At 46.6% G+C, this 15,596-nt stretch overlaps 2 protein-coding genes and 4 non-coding genes across 6 annotated transcripts; 5 read left to right on the forward strand and 1 right to left on the reverse strand.

Annotated features, from left to right (window-relative positions):
- Positions 1-395: 395 nt before the first annotated feature.
- ZWILCH (zwilch kinetochore protein) lies at positions 396-9,752 on the reverse strand. The gene is made up of 18 exons (XM_063413045.1): positions 9,627-9,752; positions 8,852-8,903; positions 8,286-8,381; positions 8,061-8,179; positions 7,359-7,555; positions 6,779-6,858; positions 6,351-6,506; positions 6,081-6,152; positions 5,669-5,762; positions 5,255-5,310; positions 4,328-4,430; positions 3,671-3,750; positions 3,338-3,494; positions 2,748-2,776; positions 2,268-2,404; positions 1,912-2,007; positions 1,704-1,822; positions 396-1,049 (listed from the first exon to the last, which is right to left on the reverse strand). The coding sequence occupies exons 1-18, from the start codon at positions 9,680-9,682 to the stop codon at positions 958-960; spliced, it is 1,791 nt and encodes a 596-aa protein (XP_063269115.1). The 5' UTR covers positions 9,683-9,752; the 3' UTR covers positions 396-957.
- A 164-nt stretch (positions 9,753-9,916) lies between these two features.
- RPL4 (ribosomal protein L4) lies at positions 9,917-15,160 on the forward strand. The gene is made up of 10 exons (XM_063413047.1): positions 9,917-10,052; positions 11,505-11,676; positions 12,394-12,500; positions 12,821-12,959; positions 13,287-13,411; positions 13,644-13,773; positions 14,200-14,356; positions 14,490-14,573; positions 14,754-14,874; positions 14,958-15,160. The coding sequence occupies exons 1-10, from the start codon at positions 10,050-10,052 to the stop codon at positions 15,102-15,104; spliced, it is 1,185 nt and encodes a 394-aa protein (XP_063269117.1). The 5' UTR covers positions 9,917-10,049; the 3' UTR covers positions 15,105-15,160.
- On the forward strand, positions 11,322-11,422 carry LOC134558833 (small nucleolar RNA SNORD16). The gene has a single exon (XR_010082418.1). It is a non-coding gene; the product is annotated as a small nucleolar RNA SNORD16 (small nucleolar RNA).
- Positions 12,234-12,304, forward strand: LOC134558830 (small nucleolar RNA SNORD18). Its single transcript, XR_010082415.1, has one exon. It is a non-coding gene; the product is annotated as a small nucleolar RNA SNORD18 (small nucleolar RNA).
- On the forward strand, positions 12,657-12,756 carry LOC134558832 (small nucleolar RNA SNORD16). The gene has a single exon (XR_010082417.1). It is a non-coding gene; the product is annotated as a small nucleolar RNA SNORD16 (small nucleolar RNA).
- Positions 13,818-13,888, forward strand: LOC134558831 (small nucleolar RNA SNORD18). Its single transcript, XR_010082416.1, has one exon. It is a non-coding gene; the product is annotated as a small nucleolar RNA SNORD18 (small nucleolar RNA).
- Positions 15,161-15,596: the final 436 nt, after the last annotated feature.

Genomic DNA, 15,596 nt, shown 5'->3' on the forward strand with positions numbered 1-15,596 from the left:
TATTCCACCTTAAAATCCCTTCTAGTGGAGGTAGAAACAAGCACTATAAAAACTTGGTGCTGGTTGTATTTGAAATACAACTTCCTGTGCTTGAAACCAGAAGTTATAAACATTTATAATAATAATCACATATAATTTATAGTTTTTAAAAGCATGAATATTGGGGGTTTTCTTTATTCTTACTTACCCACAGTTAAGTTTTTAATGTAAAATATTTCTGTCTCAGATTATTCAATATGTACAAAAGGACAGAATTGTTTAAATTAGATCAAAATGTTTCCTCACTGAATAATCAGCATAACACATGCAACTGCCAACACATTTAAATTATTATGTCCAGCCAATTATACTGATTGTTTTTCAATAAATTATGCAAAACATACAAGACAACACTGTTAAAATAACTCACTTCACATTGAAGGAATAAAATAATTTGAAGAGGAGAGAGAAGTATTTCCAAGAATACTCCAAAATATAAATACAGGGACAAAGAAACCCAAAGTGGCTGAAGATTCCAAGGCCCTGCAGGAAGAGCTTTCCAAACCCTTCAGGATGATGAAGGATCACTGATCTCAGGAGAACATGACAATATTGCTTGGTTTGTTGGTTAAGATAATTCACACTTTGAACAGCGTCTGATTGCATTTTTAATGATCAAAAAATAAAAGATGAGAACCCCAAAGTGTACAACTTTGTTGAATGCCTGTAAACACATGAAAAGAACCCACCATATTTACAAAATGTTTATGCTGTACAGTCATAATTGCACTGCATTTTTAACAAATGAGATGCCTACGGGTGAATTGTGGCTGTGGAGGTCCCACTTAAGTGTAATAAAGCAAATAAATCAGTGAACATGAACTGTTTGAGTGTTTCTAGAAGTTCTTTTGGGACAGAAAACACTGAATTTTCCCTCTTTCTGTACCTTTCCAGTCCTGCCTGCTCAGTAACATCAGCTTAAGTGAAGTGCACCTGACTGCACTGAGTCTTGGTGATAAAATAGAGCCTTTCCTCACTGCTTCCATTCACTGTGGAGTCAGAAAGGAAACCTGCAAGGACAAAGGGAAAGTTGGGATTAGCCACCCTTGCTAGAAGGCAGAGAACAGTTCATGGAGCAGCTCCCAGAACTGTTCTCAAAGTGCAGTTTTACTGAAGCACTCCATGACAAAAATCACTAATCACAGGAGAGATTTACCAAATCCTCACATCAAACCTCATCCCAACAAGGCAAATCATTTCTGTGCCAGTCCCTCTGCTTCATTCTTCCCCATTCTGATGCTTTTCCACTTGTTCTACATTTGCTGGCAGCAAGGCAGATCCTCTCCCCTTTGCACCTTCTCTGACTTGAGACCAGCACTAACAACAGGGAAATTTCTCTTCAAACTCCTCTCAGATTCATTGGCAAACATTGCAGAAATAAGGTGCAGGAGTTTTTTGGTATTAAACACCTCATATTTGGAACTGTTCTGTCATTTTAACACTAAAAACCTAACTCAGCCGAGGTGAGAAGGCAAAAAGTCACCACTTTCTGAATATCCTTAATCCTGTAAATACCACCTCATTCTTTGAGTAGAAGGCAAAATATCATTTTGTTTTTGCTAAAAAGTAAATACAAAGCTCATACTCACTGAACTCAGGATAAAAACTGAATTTGTTTGAAGTTTGTGCTTTGATTATTTCATTTCACCACCAACACTCCCCACCTGAATTGTTTGCTGTCCCGTGTTCCACTGGAGCACTGGTACTGACTTGCCAGGTTGTTTTAACCTCCCTCTGTCCATGCCCACTGCTGATCTCCACCTTCCAGACTTCTGGGTTATCACTGAGAGAATAATCAAAAAAACATCAAAATTGAGTCAGGTATTCAGCCACATCTGAATTTTATGCTGCAAATGCTGAAGTTTCTCTTACTTTTGATAGAATTTCTTCACAAGAGCTGGTCTGATGGGCAGCTGAAACACATGCTTCTCATTCAGAGGGTTTTCCTTGTAATACTTCATGCAAATCCTACAAGAGAGATCAGGTTATTTTGTTTAAAGAAATGCTTGTACGACAGAGCATAAACCCTGTGCAAAATTAACTATACTCCCACATTTTGTTATTTCCTTTAGTTTTCAGTTTTAGTCCCAAAGCAAAATTTAGCAGGAAGATCCAGCTGATCCTTCTGCAGCCTCACTATCACCAACATTAGGGTGTTTGTTTAAAAGTGTCAAACAAACTCTATTTGGTTGTCACTTAAAGAGCAGAAGTAGAAATGGAATAATTACTGTGTCAAAGGGAAGAGGTTCTCATGTCTGAACTGCAGCAAGCCTGTACAGCTGACCATCATCTCCAGCATGTGGTGAAGCTTCTGAACTCGGTGGACTTGTTCCTGGAGATCCACTGATGTGGAAATGAAATAATCCTGGAAGGGCAAAGAGCTCTGCTCTCACCTGAGCACTCCACTGCTACAGACACACTGCACACCCTCAGTAAATAAAATCATCTCGCTGCTTTGGAGAAACCAAGATTTTTAGAGAGGCCCAGCAGACTCAGAGCAAAGCCCCACCAAAGTGTGACAAAGGCTCATTGCCTTGACAGTGACCTGGAGCAGATACCAGGGAATTGTCTGGGAATAAAGGAACAAAACAATGATATTTCTGCAGTGAGCTGCTCCAGCCTCATGATCTGCAGTTCAGTTTCTCAGCTTATCTGATTTACACCCCACCATCTGCTCTGCTTTCTAAAATAAAAATAAAGCATCTCACCAAGTAGTTTACTGTTGCAAGTTCCTGGCCTGTAAAAGGAACAGCAGGGGAAAAAAAATTAAAATTTACTACACGGTGTCAGATGAAATATAAGCAACATTCAGGTGATCAGACAGGAAATTCTACTAAAGTACAAAGTCAGGAGGAGTGTGATGTTATTTATTGACGTGATCATTCATCCCAAACAAAAAAACCCCACTGAAGGGGTCAAGGCTTGATTTTATCACCAAGGCTGCACAGTGAAGAAACCCACCATGCACTTGGAGACAACCACTCTCCTCAAGACATTCAAGTTTAGAAAAGTAGTGAAAATAAAAAAGCAAACAAAGAATGATAAAACAGGATGACAGATGTCAGGAAGAAATGAAGGGGTAATGACAATGGCAAAACACAAAGCTATGCTTCTTTTGAAACAAGTCTTTAAAATTTTGAAATTTAAAAGCTGAAAAGTTCCATTACTAAGGAAGCTGGAAAGTGCACCTCAGCAGATGGGAAGGAGGAGAGACTGAGTAACCCAAAAAGTTCATTATTCCCTGCATGGAATACTCTTCTCTTGAATTCCTCATGCTGTTACCAAGTGTCAGGCTCACCTATGAAAAAACTGACATAATCCTTCCTCATCTTCTCCAGGCCAATCTCCAGGAGCATCTGAATGGGAGTGATGTCCCTGAGGGAAACAGCCTCCATCTGGCCATGGTAGGACTGCTGGATCAACTGGCTTAGGAAGCTGCTGCTCCCTTGATGAATCTAGAAATAAAGCAGACTTTTTGTGATGTGACTGCATGAAACAGCCTCAATAATTTCAGAATTTCAACACCAGGGAAACACACAATTTAAAAACAACACAAATGATGGGACTAGAACTGTATTTTACTTGAAACTATCCCCAATTTTAACATCTCTTGTGAAATACAAATACATACCCATGGCTGTATCTCACCACGTTCCAGGGATTTTATGACCAGTGTGAAACAGTCTATTAACTCCTGATAGGAGCTGACACCTGGAAAGAAAACCACAATATTTTAATTATCAATCCAGGCTCTTTCTCTGGCTGTTAAGTGAATAACAACAGGCCAACACACCCTTAAATGAACAAAACCCCTCAATTAAAGAATGAGAGCTCAAATTACAGTCTGCACAGCTTTTTGGCAGTTTTGTCATTTAATGACTTTAAATAAGGTTAGTCTAAAAAAAATCAGTGATCAACAGAGACCACTGAACTCTACATACACTGAAAATTGTCCTTCAGATCTACAGAAAAAGGAATTACAAAGTGAAAACTTTGTAAAACAAAGTTTTAGAGTAGATGGGTTTTAGCTTTAGAGCAACTACCAATGGTTTAGTATCTTCTGCAGTCAAATCAAATGAAATTATCTCCTGCTGGTCTGCCATTGGAAGGATGTAAGGAAATACATCATCCTATATCCCTAAAATGGGCTCTTTTAGGGAGAGCTGATAGCAATTTTTTGATGTGTCCTTCAAACTCAGAAATGGACAGGAATTTCCCTGAAAAAGTAATACTGACTAGCAGTAGAGAAGAAAACGAAAGGAAACGAGCTGGGGCACAGAACACTCACTTTTCATTTTGCACCATAACTGCTCAGTAAAGTCCAGGTCTCCTCGCTCACCAAAGATTGATTTTATGCAAGTGTCCACAGCAGCTGTGTCACATTTGATTTTCTGGAAGAATTTATTGGTCTTCAATGAAAAATGGTGCCTGAGAGTCAAAAACCTTCCACATCTGAATTTTTCCAGAGATCAAAACTGGCTGCATCACTGCTTTTCCCCCTTTTCCAGAGTAACTACCCCACAGTAATTTGGAAGTGTATTTTTATTTAAAAGTGAGTCCGACTCTTTGCAGAATTATCACACTGGATAACTGCCAGCCTTGGACCAGGAAACACAAGCCACTGTCAGAGAGAGTTTAGATCTCAGCCAGGTATTGTCTGTGTACCCAGCAGTGCCCTGGGAGGCCAAATGCAGACACAAATTCTCAGAACAGAGAACCACTCCCCTGGAATCCTGATACAGAATAGTTCTGTTGACACAGAAATCAATATATTCTTACATTATCAACAAAATGCTGCTCCTCTCTTAATAGAAAATAGACCTAAACCTTTCCTTGTAGGCTGAGGGGGAAAAAATCTTAATATAATCACACATTTTTATAATTTGGATTTCCTTATTGTTTTACAATATCATAAACCTGAAGATACAGAGGACACATATTCAGCTGATATATTAAATTAGCCCCAAATCACTAAATCAGGCAAGAAAAGCAAATTAATGCTAGAATGCAATGGCACAAAGGTCAGAATTCCTGGAAGGAATCAGACCTTCTCCCATTATTTTTACACAGCAGAGACAGAAGACAAGAGATCCATATTCCTTTACATCACTATTTACACATATAAACAATAGACAAGATTTAGTCAAAATCTGAGATAAGTGCAGTTAAAAGGGAGGCAAAATGACAAAGCAGCTGTCAGGAATTGCACACACACCTCTGTTTCAGTCTTGTTTCCAAATACACAATCTCCATCCAGCTTCTTCTTTAAATCTAGTAGAGTTAAAAAAATCAGTTCCACCACTTGAAATGTGTCATCAAACCAATCATTAATCCCCAGGCACATCATAACTGACAAATACAAATAATAGAATTGAATCATTTTAAAATGGTTTTATTGAGTAAGGATATAAGCTGAAAAGACTTCTAAAATAGTTTTTTATTATTATGATTACTTTGATCCATGATATTAGGACAAAACGACAAATATTTATTAACCTATTTAACTGCTCTGTGCAATGGTTACAGCACAGAAATGAACATTTCTAATGCTTTAAAAGCTGAATGTGGAACTCCCTTTTATTCCTGTGAAGTGCCAAATCCCTCCCTCCCATGAACAAGCAGCAATTACCAGTCAGAAACTCCTGGACCAGTTTAAGAGCTGATTCAGACTCTGATGGCTCAGGCCACTCAGTCACACCTGTCTTCAAACCTCCAGCCAAGGCCTAAGGGCAGCAGGAAAATCAAACAGAAATCAGAAATCAGTTCTTGGGAGCCCTGCCTGCGTCACCTTTCACAGACAACTTCACCAAGAATCACAAATCCCTGCACAGCTCACCAGGAGCTACAAATTTTCAGAATTCCCTGGATGATTTGTCCTCTTTGTATTCGAGATTTCTAAAACTGAACTCAACTTCGAGTGTTTATTTTAGCTGAAACTTTATCTTTGAAACATGTGATGAAGTTTCCAATAAAGGGAATTATTAGCACAGAAAATCCCCATCCATGCAAACGTGAAATGGGAATTTCTCTGCTGCACTCACCAGGAGGAACTGCAGCTCTCGGTACAGATGGAACACAGGACTTCTGGGGTCCCCCGACTCCAGGGCAATATTCTGAAAGTTTCACGAGTTTATCTCAGTTTCAAACTTTAGAAATCAAACGTCCCAAAATTTTTATCAGTGAGAAGCATATCAGCACAACTTATAATTCAGCTTAGGAAGAGGTTACATTGCATTTATCTTCTATCCTTTATGCTGCTGATGATGTGAATGGTGCCAAGAGCTCGGGTTTATTTTTCCACCCTGACTTACCAGGGTGGCAGCAGAGATCAGTGGGGGAGTCTCCAGAACCTTTTCCACACCATTCCAGGTGATATCCACACTGATGCTGCCTCCAGACTCTGCAATGGTGTCCTCCACTGCAGCAGCTGCAATCAGCTCATACCGAGCAAACCCCTTCGTTGTCACCTGAAGGGAAATTTTATTTTATTTCAAAAATAAAAACAGCAAAACGACCACAGGCAAAGTAATTTTAAAAGCAATTCACAAACATGCAAAAAAGGGTTAATATCAGAAAAATGCATTATAAACACGACCTGAAATCAGGCTGTTACACTAGAGAATCATACTAAGGTGAGTTTCCATAGAGGATCTAAAAAACTTCCCCAAACCAGCATCATAAATCCCAAACCAGAGTTTTTAAACTTCAATTGAAGCCATGACAGAGTGTAAAAACCTACAACAGATGAATGATGTCTTATTTTATGTTCCATTTTGAGCTCTTCCAGGTTTGCAAAACGGGATTTATCAGCGGTAGGACCTAGGAAAGGAAAAAAGTGAGAATCAATAGACCCCACTTGACACAATCCAAATTTGGCACTTCAGATTTATTCCCAAATACTCTATTTGGTGAAGCATGGCTTGTGCTGTCCTTTAGGAAGCAGGAATTCTCCTTACATTCCTCCTATCGATTATGAGAGCTGATATGAACATATATAAATGTTTAGAATGAATCAGAGGTTGGATAAGATGCTGAATGACAGCAGTTTAAATTTTCTGTTGTTGCACCTGAGTTGAGGCCTGTACAGCTACAGCTGCATCACATAGATTAAAAAGCCATTTCCCACACACAGCATTGGTTAAAAACATCATTTCCCTTATTTAATCACATTTTTCCCATTAAAACCAGGAATACAGATCATTTCCAAGCCAGTACCACACAAAGAACAACGACAGCGTTGTGACAGCAGCATCCCCACATTTTAAATTTAATTTTAATTTAATCCTCATTTAATTTTCTGCGCACCACGATCCCCTTACCATGACATGAAACAGTGTAAATGTTGAGCCCTGTGACTGTGCTGGCAGCCCCGAGGGGCTCAGCTCCCATCCAGCAGCTGTGCTGAGGATCGCCCCCGTCGCAGCGCGCCCACAGCGGCGGCAGCGCCGCCGGGGCACCGGGCCCCACGCACGCCACGTTGGGGTTCTGCACCAGGGTGTACAAGGAAATCAACTGCCTGGAAAACAGCACAGGAGACAGGGAAATGTAAATAACAAATAACACAATACGTTAATGTAGACCGAAGACTCTAAAATGATAATTGAATATTACATTCGAAGCTAATTAAAAGGATACGTTACTTAGGTAAAACACATTTTGGTACCATGCATCAGCATTTTATCAACACAAAGATGCAAATCATATTTTTAGGGCTTTTTTTAATAGGAGCTTTACAAAAAAAATAAGTACTGAAGTCTTAGTGAGCTTTTTTTGCTCATCTACACCCACTGAATCCCATTAACCCAACAGCCCAGCTCCCACGTGCTTTTCCAATGCCTGGATTTTAGCTACATTTTTAAACACTTTTAGCCATTAAAAGTAGGATGGAAAAAAGTCACAACTCCTCAACTAATGAATAATTGTATTTAGAGGATTGAAAATACAAGTTCTGAGTATTAGAAAAAGACAAAAATTACAAAAGAAGACTCCCTCAAAAGGGGAGGGAAAGCTTTCACACTTACTTTGCTCTTCCAACAGAAAGAGCCAGGGCTCCAGGACTCTCCTTTGGCAAAACCTCAGAGGCATAAACAGCATCATCCATTCTTGATTCCTCCATGGAATTGCTTTCTTCACTGTGTGTCTTTAAGAGAAACGTGCATGTAAGTCAAAAACTGCAAGGTGTGTGAAAACATCCTGATGGGAATTCCAAAGTCTGGATTACATTTAACATTACCACGCACACTTACAGCTTTCTGCAGGATATACACTGCACTGCTTCCATGCCAAAACTTCTCAACAGGACTTTTACAACTGCCACCAACCAGTGAGATCTCCACGTCAGCCTGAAAAAAAAATCAAAACTTTTTAATACACTGCATAGAGACACTGAATTTCAGCATTTTTTAACTATCAGAAGTTGCAAAATTAAATGATTCCAGATTGTTTTCCAGTCCTATTGCATCCATTTGTGACCCACTTGCAGCCTTCCTGCAGTACCTGAAAGGAGCTTACAGGAAGGATAGAGAGAGACTCTTAAAGAGGATGGAGTGACAGGACAAGGTGGAACAGCTTCCCACAGACACAGCACGTTTAGATTGGAAATTAGGAAGAAATCCTTCATGTGAGGGTGGCAGGCCCTGGCACAGGGTGCCCAGAGCAGCTGTGGCTGCCCCTGGATCCCTGGCAGTGTCCCAGGCCAGGCTGGACAGGGCTGGAGCAGCCTGGGACAGGGGAAGGTGTCCCTGCCATGGCAGGGGGTAGAATGAGATGAGCTTCAACTTCCCTTCCAACCCAAACCAATCTGTGACTTTACCTCATACAGATAGGGATGTTCGGGGATACCGTCCTTTCCATCTTCACGTATCCTGAAAGAAAACGTTGATATATACGATCTTTCCCCTCAGCATTCCTTATTAAACAGCAACGTTACCCACATACATTAAATGCGTCAAGGCTACAACCGGAGCCTCAACAGCCTCCCCACAAGCGGGGCCAGACCTCCCTCAGCAGAGCAGCGGAGATCCCCAGGCACTGACCCCGATCCGCCCCGGAGCAAGAGCCCGGACAGCCCCGGGAACAGCCCCGATCCTCACCGGAGCAACAGTCCGGACAGCCCCGGGAACAACCCCGATCCTCACTGGAGCAACAGTCCGGACAGCCCCGGGAACAACCCCGATCCTCACTGGAGCAACAGTCCGGACAGCCCCGGGAACAACCCCGATCCTCACCGGAGCAACAGTCCGGACAGCCCCGGGAACAGCCCCGATCCTCACCGGAGCAACAGTCCGGACAGCCCCGGGAACAGCCCCGATCCTCACCGGAGCAACAGTCCGGACAGCCCCGGGAACAACCCCGATCCGCGCCGGTGCAGGAGACCGGACAGCCCCGGGAACAGCCGCGATCACCACCGAAGCAGGAGCGCGCTCAGCCCCGGGAACAGCCCCGATCATCATCGGAGCAGGAGCCCGCTCAGCTCCGGGAACAGCCCCAACCCTCACCAGAGCAGGAGCCCGCTCAGCCCCGGGAACAGCCCAGATCCGCCCCCGAGCAAGAGCCCGGACAGCCCCGGGAACAGCCCCGACTCTCACCGGAGCAGGAGCCCGCCCAGGCCGCCGCCCGCCCGGCGCCGCCGCTCCGCCGCCATGGCCCGTCACAATCGAACCTCCCGCCCGCCGGCGCTACGCGATGCCCGTGAGGGGAGGGTGACGCGCCACGCTAGATCCCTCCGCCGGAACAGAGTCCCCTGCTTCGGCGGGGATCTGAGCGGGACAGAGGCGCCCAGAAGGCTCGAGATGGGCTCAGCGGGGCCGAAGGGACTTGGATGGGGACTGGAATCGGGGCTAGAGCTCGATCCGGAGCTTGGACTGGGGTAAGGGTCTGACCGGCCGGCGCGGCAGAAGCGGCGGTCAGGCGGCGGAGGGACATCGACGTAGAGACGGGCGGGTGACGAGTCCTTCCTTTTCCGGTCGGGGCGCGGCGCAGGCGGCGGCCGCAGCAGCAGCTCCGCCGCCATGGTGAGGGGAGCGCCGGGCCCGGCCCGGCCCGGGGCAGCGAGGGGCCCGGGGGGAGCGGGGCGGGCAGCGGCGCCGGCCCGGGGGAGCCGGGCCCGGCGGGCAGCGCTGAGCCGCGGGCAGCTCGGGGGCCGCGCTGGCGGCGTGGGGCGCGCCGCCGCCATTTTGGGCCCGTCAGTGCTCGGCGGCCGCGTGGAGCCCGAGAGCGGCCGGGCCGGGGAGGCCGCGGGTGGGAGCTCGGCGTGGGCCGCCCAAAGTCCTCCTTTCCGTGGGCATGGAATAGGGTGGGATAGGTCCCCATCGCCATCTGGCAGCGCTTTGTAGTTTCCTCGTGTATTTAAAACAAAACAGGCCCCACGGGAGCGTTTGCGCCTGTTTAGAGTGGGAAAAATGGCCTATATGTATCGCAATTTTTTAACCTATTTTTGTTGCAAGAGACCGGTTTTAAGAGACCGTGGTCTAAAATTAGGCTTCAGATGAACAATTTTTCTTGCCAGTACATCTCCGATAGTGCTGTGATGCCTTCACCCTGATCGAGATTTTTGCTTGTGTTGGGGTCTTTGGGTTAACACAGGGGCCAGAGCCTTGCCCGTGACCAGTGTCCCATGCAGAGATGGCCCTTCCATTGCCATTAGCTGGTTACTTTAGAGTTCTAGAGTGTTTTAATACCTCTGAAAAGAACTTTAGATGGGAAAGGGAATGAAGATGTTTTGCCTGTACTGTTACCATAAAATTAATTAACAAACAATACAATATAATGCTATAATGTTTTTGACGGGTACTGTTAAGCTTCTGGTTGTTTTTGGGCATCCTTTCACCCTTTTGACAGGCAGCTGGTGCTGAGAGCAGCTTAATTTTTCACTGCACAAATTTTGAAACACCAGAGATTGTTGAGAGGGTCCAGACTTGCCTCTGGACACTGTTTGAGGAGCTGCAGTCATTGCAGCAGAGATGTTTGTTACAGAAATTGGTATTCAATTTCCAAATTTAAGCTACACGTTTAAATTAAATTAGTTAATAACAATTTCATAATAAGTCCCTAATTAACACAGGTGAATTTTTACTAGTATATTAATATATTTTTTTTTTATATATCATCTTTATATTATATAATATATAATAAGATATATATAATAGTTTTTTAACAGTAGATGGGAAGTAGCTTAGAAGGGATTTATTGTAGAGCCAGGAGGTTGAACTGCAGAAACGCCGTGGAAATTGAGGTGTTGTTTTCTGGATGTGAGCTGTGGGGCACAGCTCCGAGTAGAACATTGCTGTGATGACGTAATTTGCGTCTTATCCGGTGCTCAGCGACAGTTGCCTGCTGTCAGCGTGCTGGCACTGCCGAGCTGACGACGCCTTCGTTCTGAGCAACGCTCAAATACAGGAATTGAGCAGTTCAAACGCCAGGAATTCCCTTTCCATGTACTTAAAAAGGGCTCTGTGCCTCCCCAGGCTTGCGCTCGGCCGCTGATCTCCGTGTACTCCGAGAAGGGGGAGGCGTCGGGCAAGAACGTGACGCTGCCCGCCGTGTTCAAGGCGCCCATCCGGCCCGACGTGGTGAACTTCGTGCACACCAACCTGCGCAAGAACAACCGGCAGCCCTACGCCGTCAGCGAGCTCGCGGGTACGGCGGGGCACACACACACAGCTCTCTGTGTGCAGGGAAAGGCCAGCTGTTCACAGTCTGGTGTTAAGTGGTTTGGAAAGCAGCGTTTTTATCGTTCTGAGGAGCATCGAGGGGCTGTTTTGGGGTGCTCTTAAAATGCGCATTGCTGGAAGTGTCACAGTGCCGGAGTCCTCGGGTGGAATCGTTGTTCTTTGCAGGAAAAATATAAAATGGCTGAAAGTGTTCCAGGTGAAAATCTATTCCACATTGAGGCATTCAGCTAGGAAAAATTCCTGTAAATGGGCACTTGTTAGATTTGCTTCTGTTGTTGGTGCAGATAAAATCTGCTTCCCCAGAAGTCTGTGCTAGGAACATGCCTCTAAGTTCCACCTTACATGCCTTTTTAACTTTATTTCTAAGTTTCACACTAACGTTTTAGCTTGTTAGGTATAGGAATGCTGAGCCAGGCCTCCAGATAGAGAATCAAGCTTAAAATAAGTGCCTTAAAGATCTTAGCTCAGAATCAAGCACATTAATAGACTGGGATGAAGTTTTCCTGATCGAGATTTGTCCTGCTGAAATGATGAGGTTCCACTTCATTGGTCCGTGTTTCTGAAACCCATGATTGTGTGGAAGTTCTGATTGGTGCCCTGAGTGCAGCGTGGCTGTGGGGGCCTGGCAGTGCTGTCCCTCTGAATGACCCCCTCTCCCTCTGTCTCTCTGTCTCTGTTGCAGGTCACCAGACCAGTGCTGAGTCCTGGGGTACCGGCAGAGCTGTAGCTCGGATCCCGCGAGTGCGGGGCGGTGGCACCCACCGCTCTGGCCAGGGTGCCTTTGGCAATGTATCCTTCCATGGCTGTGGGGGCACTGAACTCAGCCAGCAGAACAGTTTTTCATTATCTAAACATGAGATGGGATCTTTTTCTTGAGGTAATGGCTGCAGCTCAGACTTGATTTGATGTGATTCCCACTCTGGAACCACATGAGCCGTTCTGTCTTGCTGTGATGTCGTAATTTGCGCCTTACCCTGTGCCTAGGGACAGTTGCCTGCTGTCAGAGTCCTGGCACAGGTGGTTGACGACCCATTAATGCTGAGCAAGCAATAGAGAGTCACTTTGGGGTAAGAAAGCTGCAGAAAGTTGTTCTTAACTGCAGCTCCCAGATGTGTCGCGGCGGCCGCATGTTCGCCCCGACCAAGACCTGGCGGCGCTGGCACCGCAGGGTGAACATCATGCAGAAGCGCTACGCCATCTGCTCTGCTCTGGCTGCCTCTGCCCTCCCTGCTCTGGTCATGTCCAAAGGTGAGAATGCTGCCTCTGGAATCGTTTATCTGAGCCAGCGTTGGGTGCTCTGCGGTGATTTTAAGGGAGTCTTGCAGTGCTGTTTGATTTCTGTTCATGGAGGCAAAGATGTACTCAGCACTCAGGTACACAGAGTCCTGTGTGAGACAGCCTGTAAGACACCACTGGGACGTCACTGCTCTGCTTACTGTGCCTGACTTCATTTCATGGATTTCTATCATGAGTTTAATTTGTCGTGCATCATTTATGAATATACAGAGCAATAAGCTTGAGGAATGGGTCCAGCCAAGGTCAGTGGGCAACACTGTCTTGTGAAATCCTCTCTAGGCCACCGCATTGAGGAGATTCCAGAACTTCCTCTGGTTGTTGAGGACAAGGTTGAGGGCTACAAGAAAACCAAGGAAGCTGTTCTCCTCCTGAAGAAGCTTAAAGCTTGGAATGATATCAAAAAGGTGAGCTGGGAAGGTGTGATCTGAAGGACAGAGCACGGATGGGTCAGCTCTGCAGTGATTAGGGTAGGAATTCCAAACAGTTCTGTGTTTGACTCCTGAGAATGATGAGCTTCTCACTGGTCCGTGTTGCAGATGCACAGTGGTGATGGTGAAGTTCTGACTGCAGCAGTGCATTGCTCTGGCTGCCGGGGTTTTCTGGGCTGTTGGGATGTTCAGGCTGTGCTTTTCCCAGGTCTACGCCTCCCAGCGCATGCGGGCCGGGAAGGGCAAGATGAGGAACCGGCGCCGCATCCAGCGCAGGGGCCCCTGCATCATCTACAACGAGGACAACGGCATCATCAGAGCCTTCCGGAACATCCCAGGTAACCAACACACCTGGGACACTCCCGCTCTGCTGGGACACTGCCTGGAATGATGAGGTTCCACTTCATTGGTCCGTGTTTCTGAAACACATGATTGTGTGGAAGTTCTGACTTGCTGCAGTAGTTGTTCTTTGTAAGAACCTGTTGGGGGGATTTTTTAGGGTGTTTGTGACAAATGTTGCAGCTGTTCCCAACCCTGAACCCTGTTCAGGGCACAAATGAGGCTGCTGAGTTTGCCACTGGAAAAAGGATGATGATTATTATTATTAATTTAAAAATTCTACAGATTTTCATACAGAGGTGTGTAGCTTTGTAGTGTCAAAGCCAAAAACCCCCAACCAGTTTCTGCATCCTGTCCATTGCTAGCCTCACCTTGCTGGGTCTGAATAACAAAGTGAAGGGGTTGCTTTGCGTGGTTTCCTGCAGGAATCACTCTGCTGAACGTGAACAAGCTGAACCTGCTGCGCCTGGCTCCCGGGGGCCACGTGGGGCGTTTCTGCATCTGGACCGAGAGCGCCTTCCGCAAGCTGGACGATCTCTACGGCACCTGGCGCAAGGCTGCCACGCTCAAGAGCGACTACAAGTGAGTCAGCCAGGCTGGGGAGGAGCCCTTCCTTCCTCCCAGGAAAAGGGTGCTGGGGCTTGCTCCTGAGTGCCTGGGTATGGGGAGTTAGCTGGGGTTTATCACCCACTCACACTCAGCGTTTGTTTCGCAGCCTGCCAATGCACAAGATGACCAATACAGATATTGGAAGAATCATGAGAAGCCAGGAAATCCAGAAGGCCCTGCGTGCTCCAAAGTGAGTGATTTTATTTAGTGAACAAAGGCTTTGCAAGGAGGTTTGAAATTGGTTTCAGGCTGGGATTTCCTCATTTTTGGATAAACACAAGGAATTGCAGCTTGTCCAGATTTCAGGGATAGTTTAGCAGAAGTGGCATTGTGAAATACGCTAACGATGCCACATGGCTGTGCTTTTCAGGAAGAAGATTCAGCGCAGGGTCCTGAAGAAGAACCCGCTGAAGAACCTGAGAATCATGATCAAGTTGAACCCGTACGCCAAAACCATGCGGCGCAACACCATCCTGCGGCACGCCCAGAACGTGAGTGGGGCTGCCCCGGGCGGGGCTGGGGCTCCTGCTGCACACCGTGCCCTCCTCACTGATCATCTCTCTCTCTGTTCCAGCACAAGCTCAAGGAAGAGAAGAAAGCCAAGGCCCTGGCCAAGCTGGCAGCCAAGGCCCCGGCTGCACCCAAGGCAGAGCCTGCTGCCAAGAAGGCCAAGACAGCCAAGGCAGCCAAGCCTGCAGCCAAGACCAAGGCTGAGGCGTAACCACGGCCGTGCTGTGCCGGGGGCTGTCCTTAATAAACGCTGTTGGAACAGAGAAAGCCGGCTCTGTGTGCGTGTCTGAGCGGTGTTCAAACAGAAACTTCGGGAAGAGAGGGAGGGGAGGGAGGGGCGGCTGAGCCCGCGGGAGCCGGGATCGGGAGCTGAGACCGCGCTGTCTCCGCTGAAAGGGCCGCGATGCGGTGACTGGCAGTGGCCAGAAGCCGGTGCAGTGACCGGTCGTGCCCATGGCTGCAGTGACCAGAAGTGGGTGTGGAGGCCAGAAGCAGCTGCAGTGACCGGCGGTAGCAGAGGTGGATGCGGTGGCCAGAGGCGGGTGCTGTGACCGGCCGTGTCCGTGGGTGCGGTGGCAGAGGCGGGTGGGTGCAGTGACCGGCCGTGTCCGTGGGTGCGGTGGCCAGAAGCGGGCGGGTGCAGTGACCGGCCGTGTCCGTGGGTGCGGTGGCCAGAAGCGGGCGGGTGCAGTGACCGGCCGTG

The sequence above is a fragment of the Prinia subflava genome, chromosome 15, assembly GCF_021018805.1.
Source record: "Prinia subflava isolate CZ2003 ecotype Zambia chromosome 15, Cam_Psub_1.2, whole genome shotgun sequence".
NCBI classification, from domain to species: Eukaryota; Metazoa; Chordata; class Aves; order Passeriformes; family Cisticolidae; genus Prinia; species Prinia subflava.

Excerpts from the sequence above, each read along its gene's own strand:
- ZWILCH (XM_063413045.1), bottom strand. The coding sequence starts at position 9,682 with ATGGCGGCGGAGCGGCGGCGCCGGGCGGGCGGCGGCCTGGGCGGGCTC. Across the intron at positions 4,431-5,254 it reads GAAACAAGACTGAAACAGAG|AAAATCAAATGTGACACAGC; the intron begins GTGTGTGTGCAA and ends AAATTCTTCCAG. Across the intron at positions 1,823-1,911 it reads GTGAAGAAATTCTATCAAAA|TGATAACCCAGAAGTCTGGA; the intron begins GTAAGAGAAACT and ends TTATTCTCTCAG.
- RPL4 (XM_063413047.1), top strand. Across the intron at positions 11,677-12,393 it reads CGCCGTCAGCGAGCTCGCGG|GTCACCAGACCAGTGCTGAG; the intron begins GTACGGCGGGGC and ends TCTCTGTTGCAG. Across the intron at positions 14,875-14,957 it reads TCCTGCGGCACGCCCAGAAC|CACAAGCTCAAGGAAGAGAA; the intron begins GTGAGTGGGGCT and ends TCTCTGTTCCAG.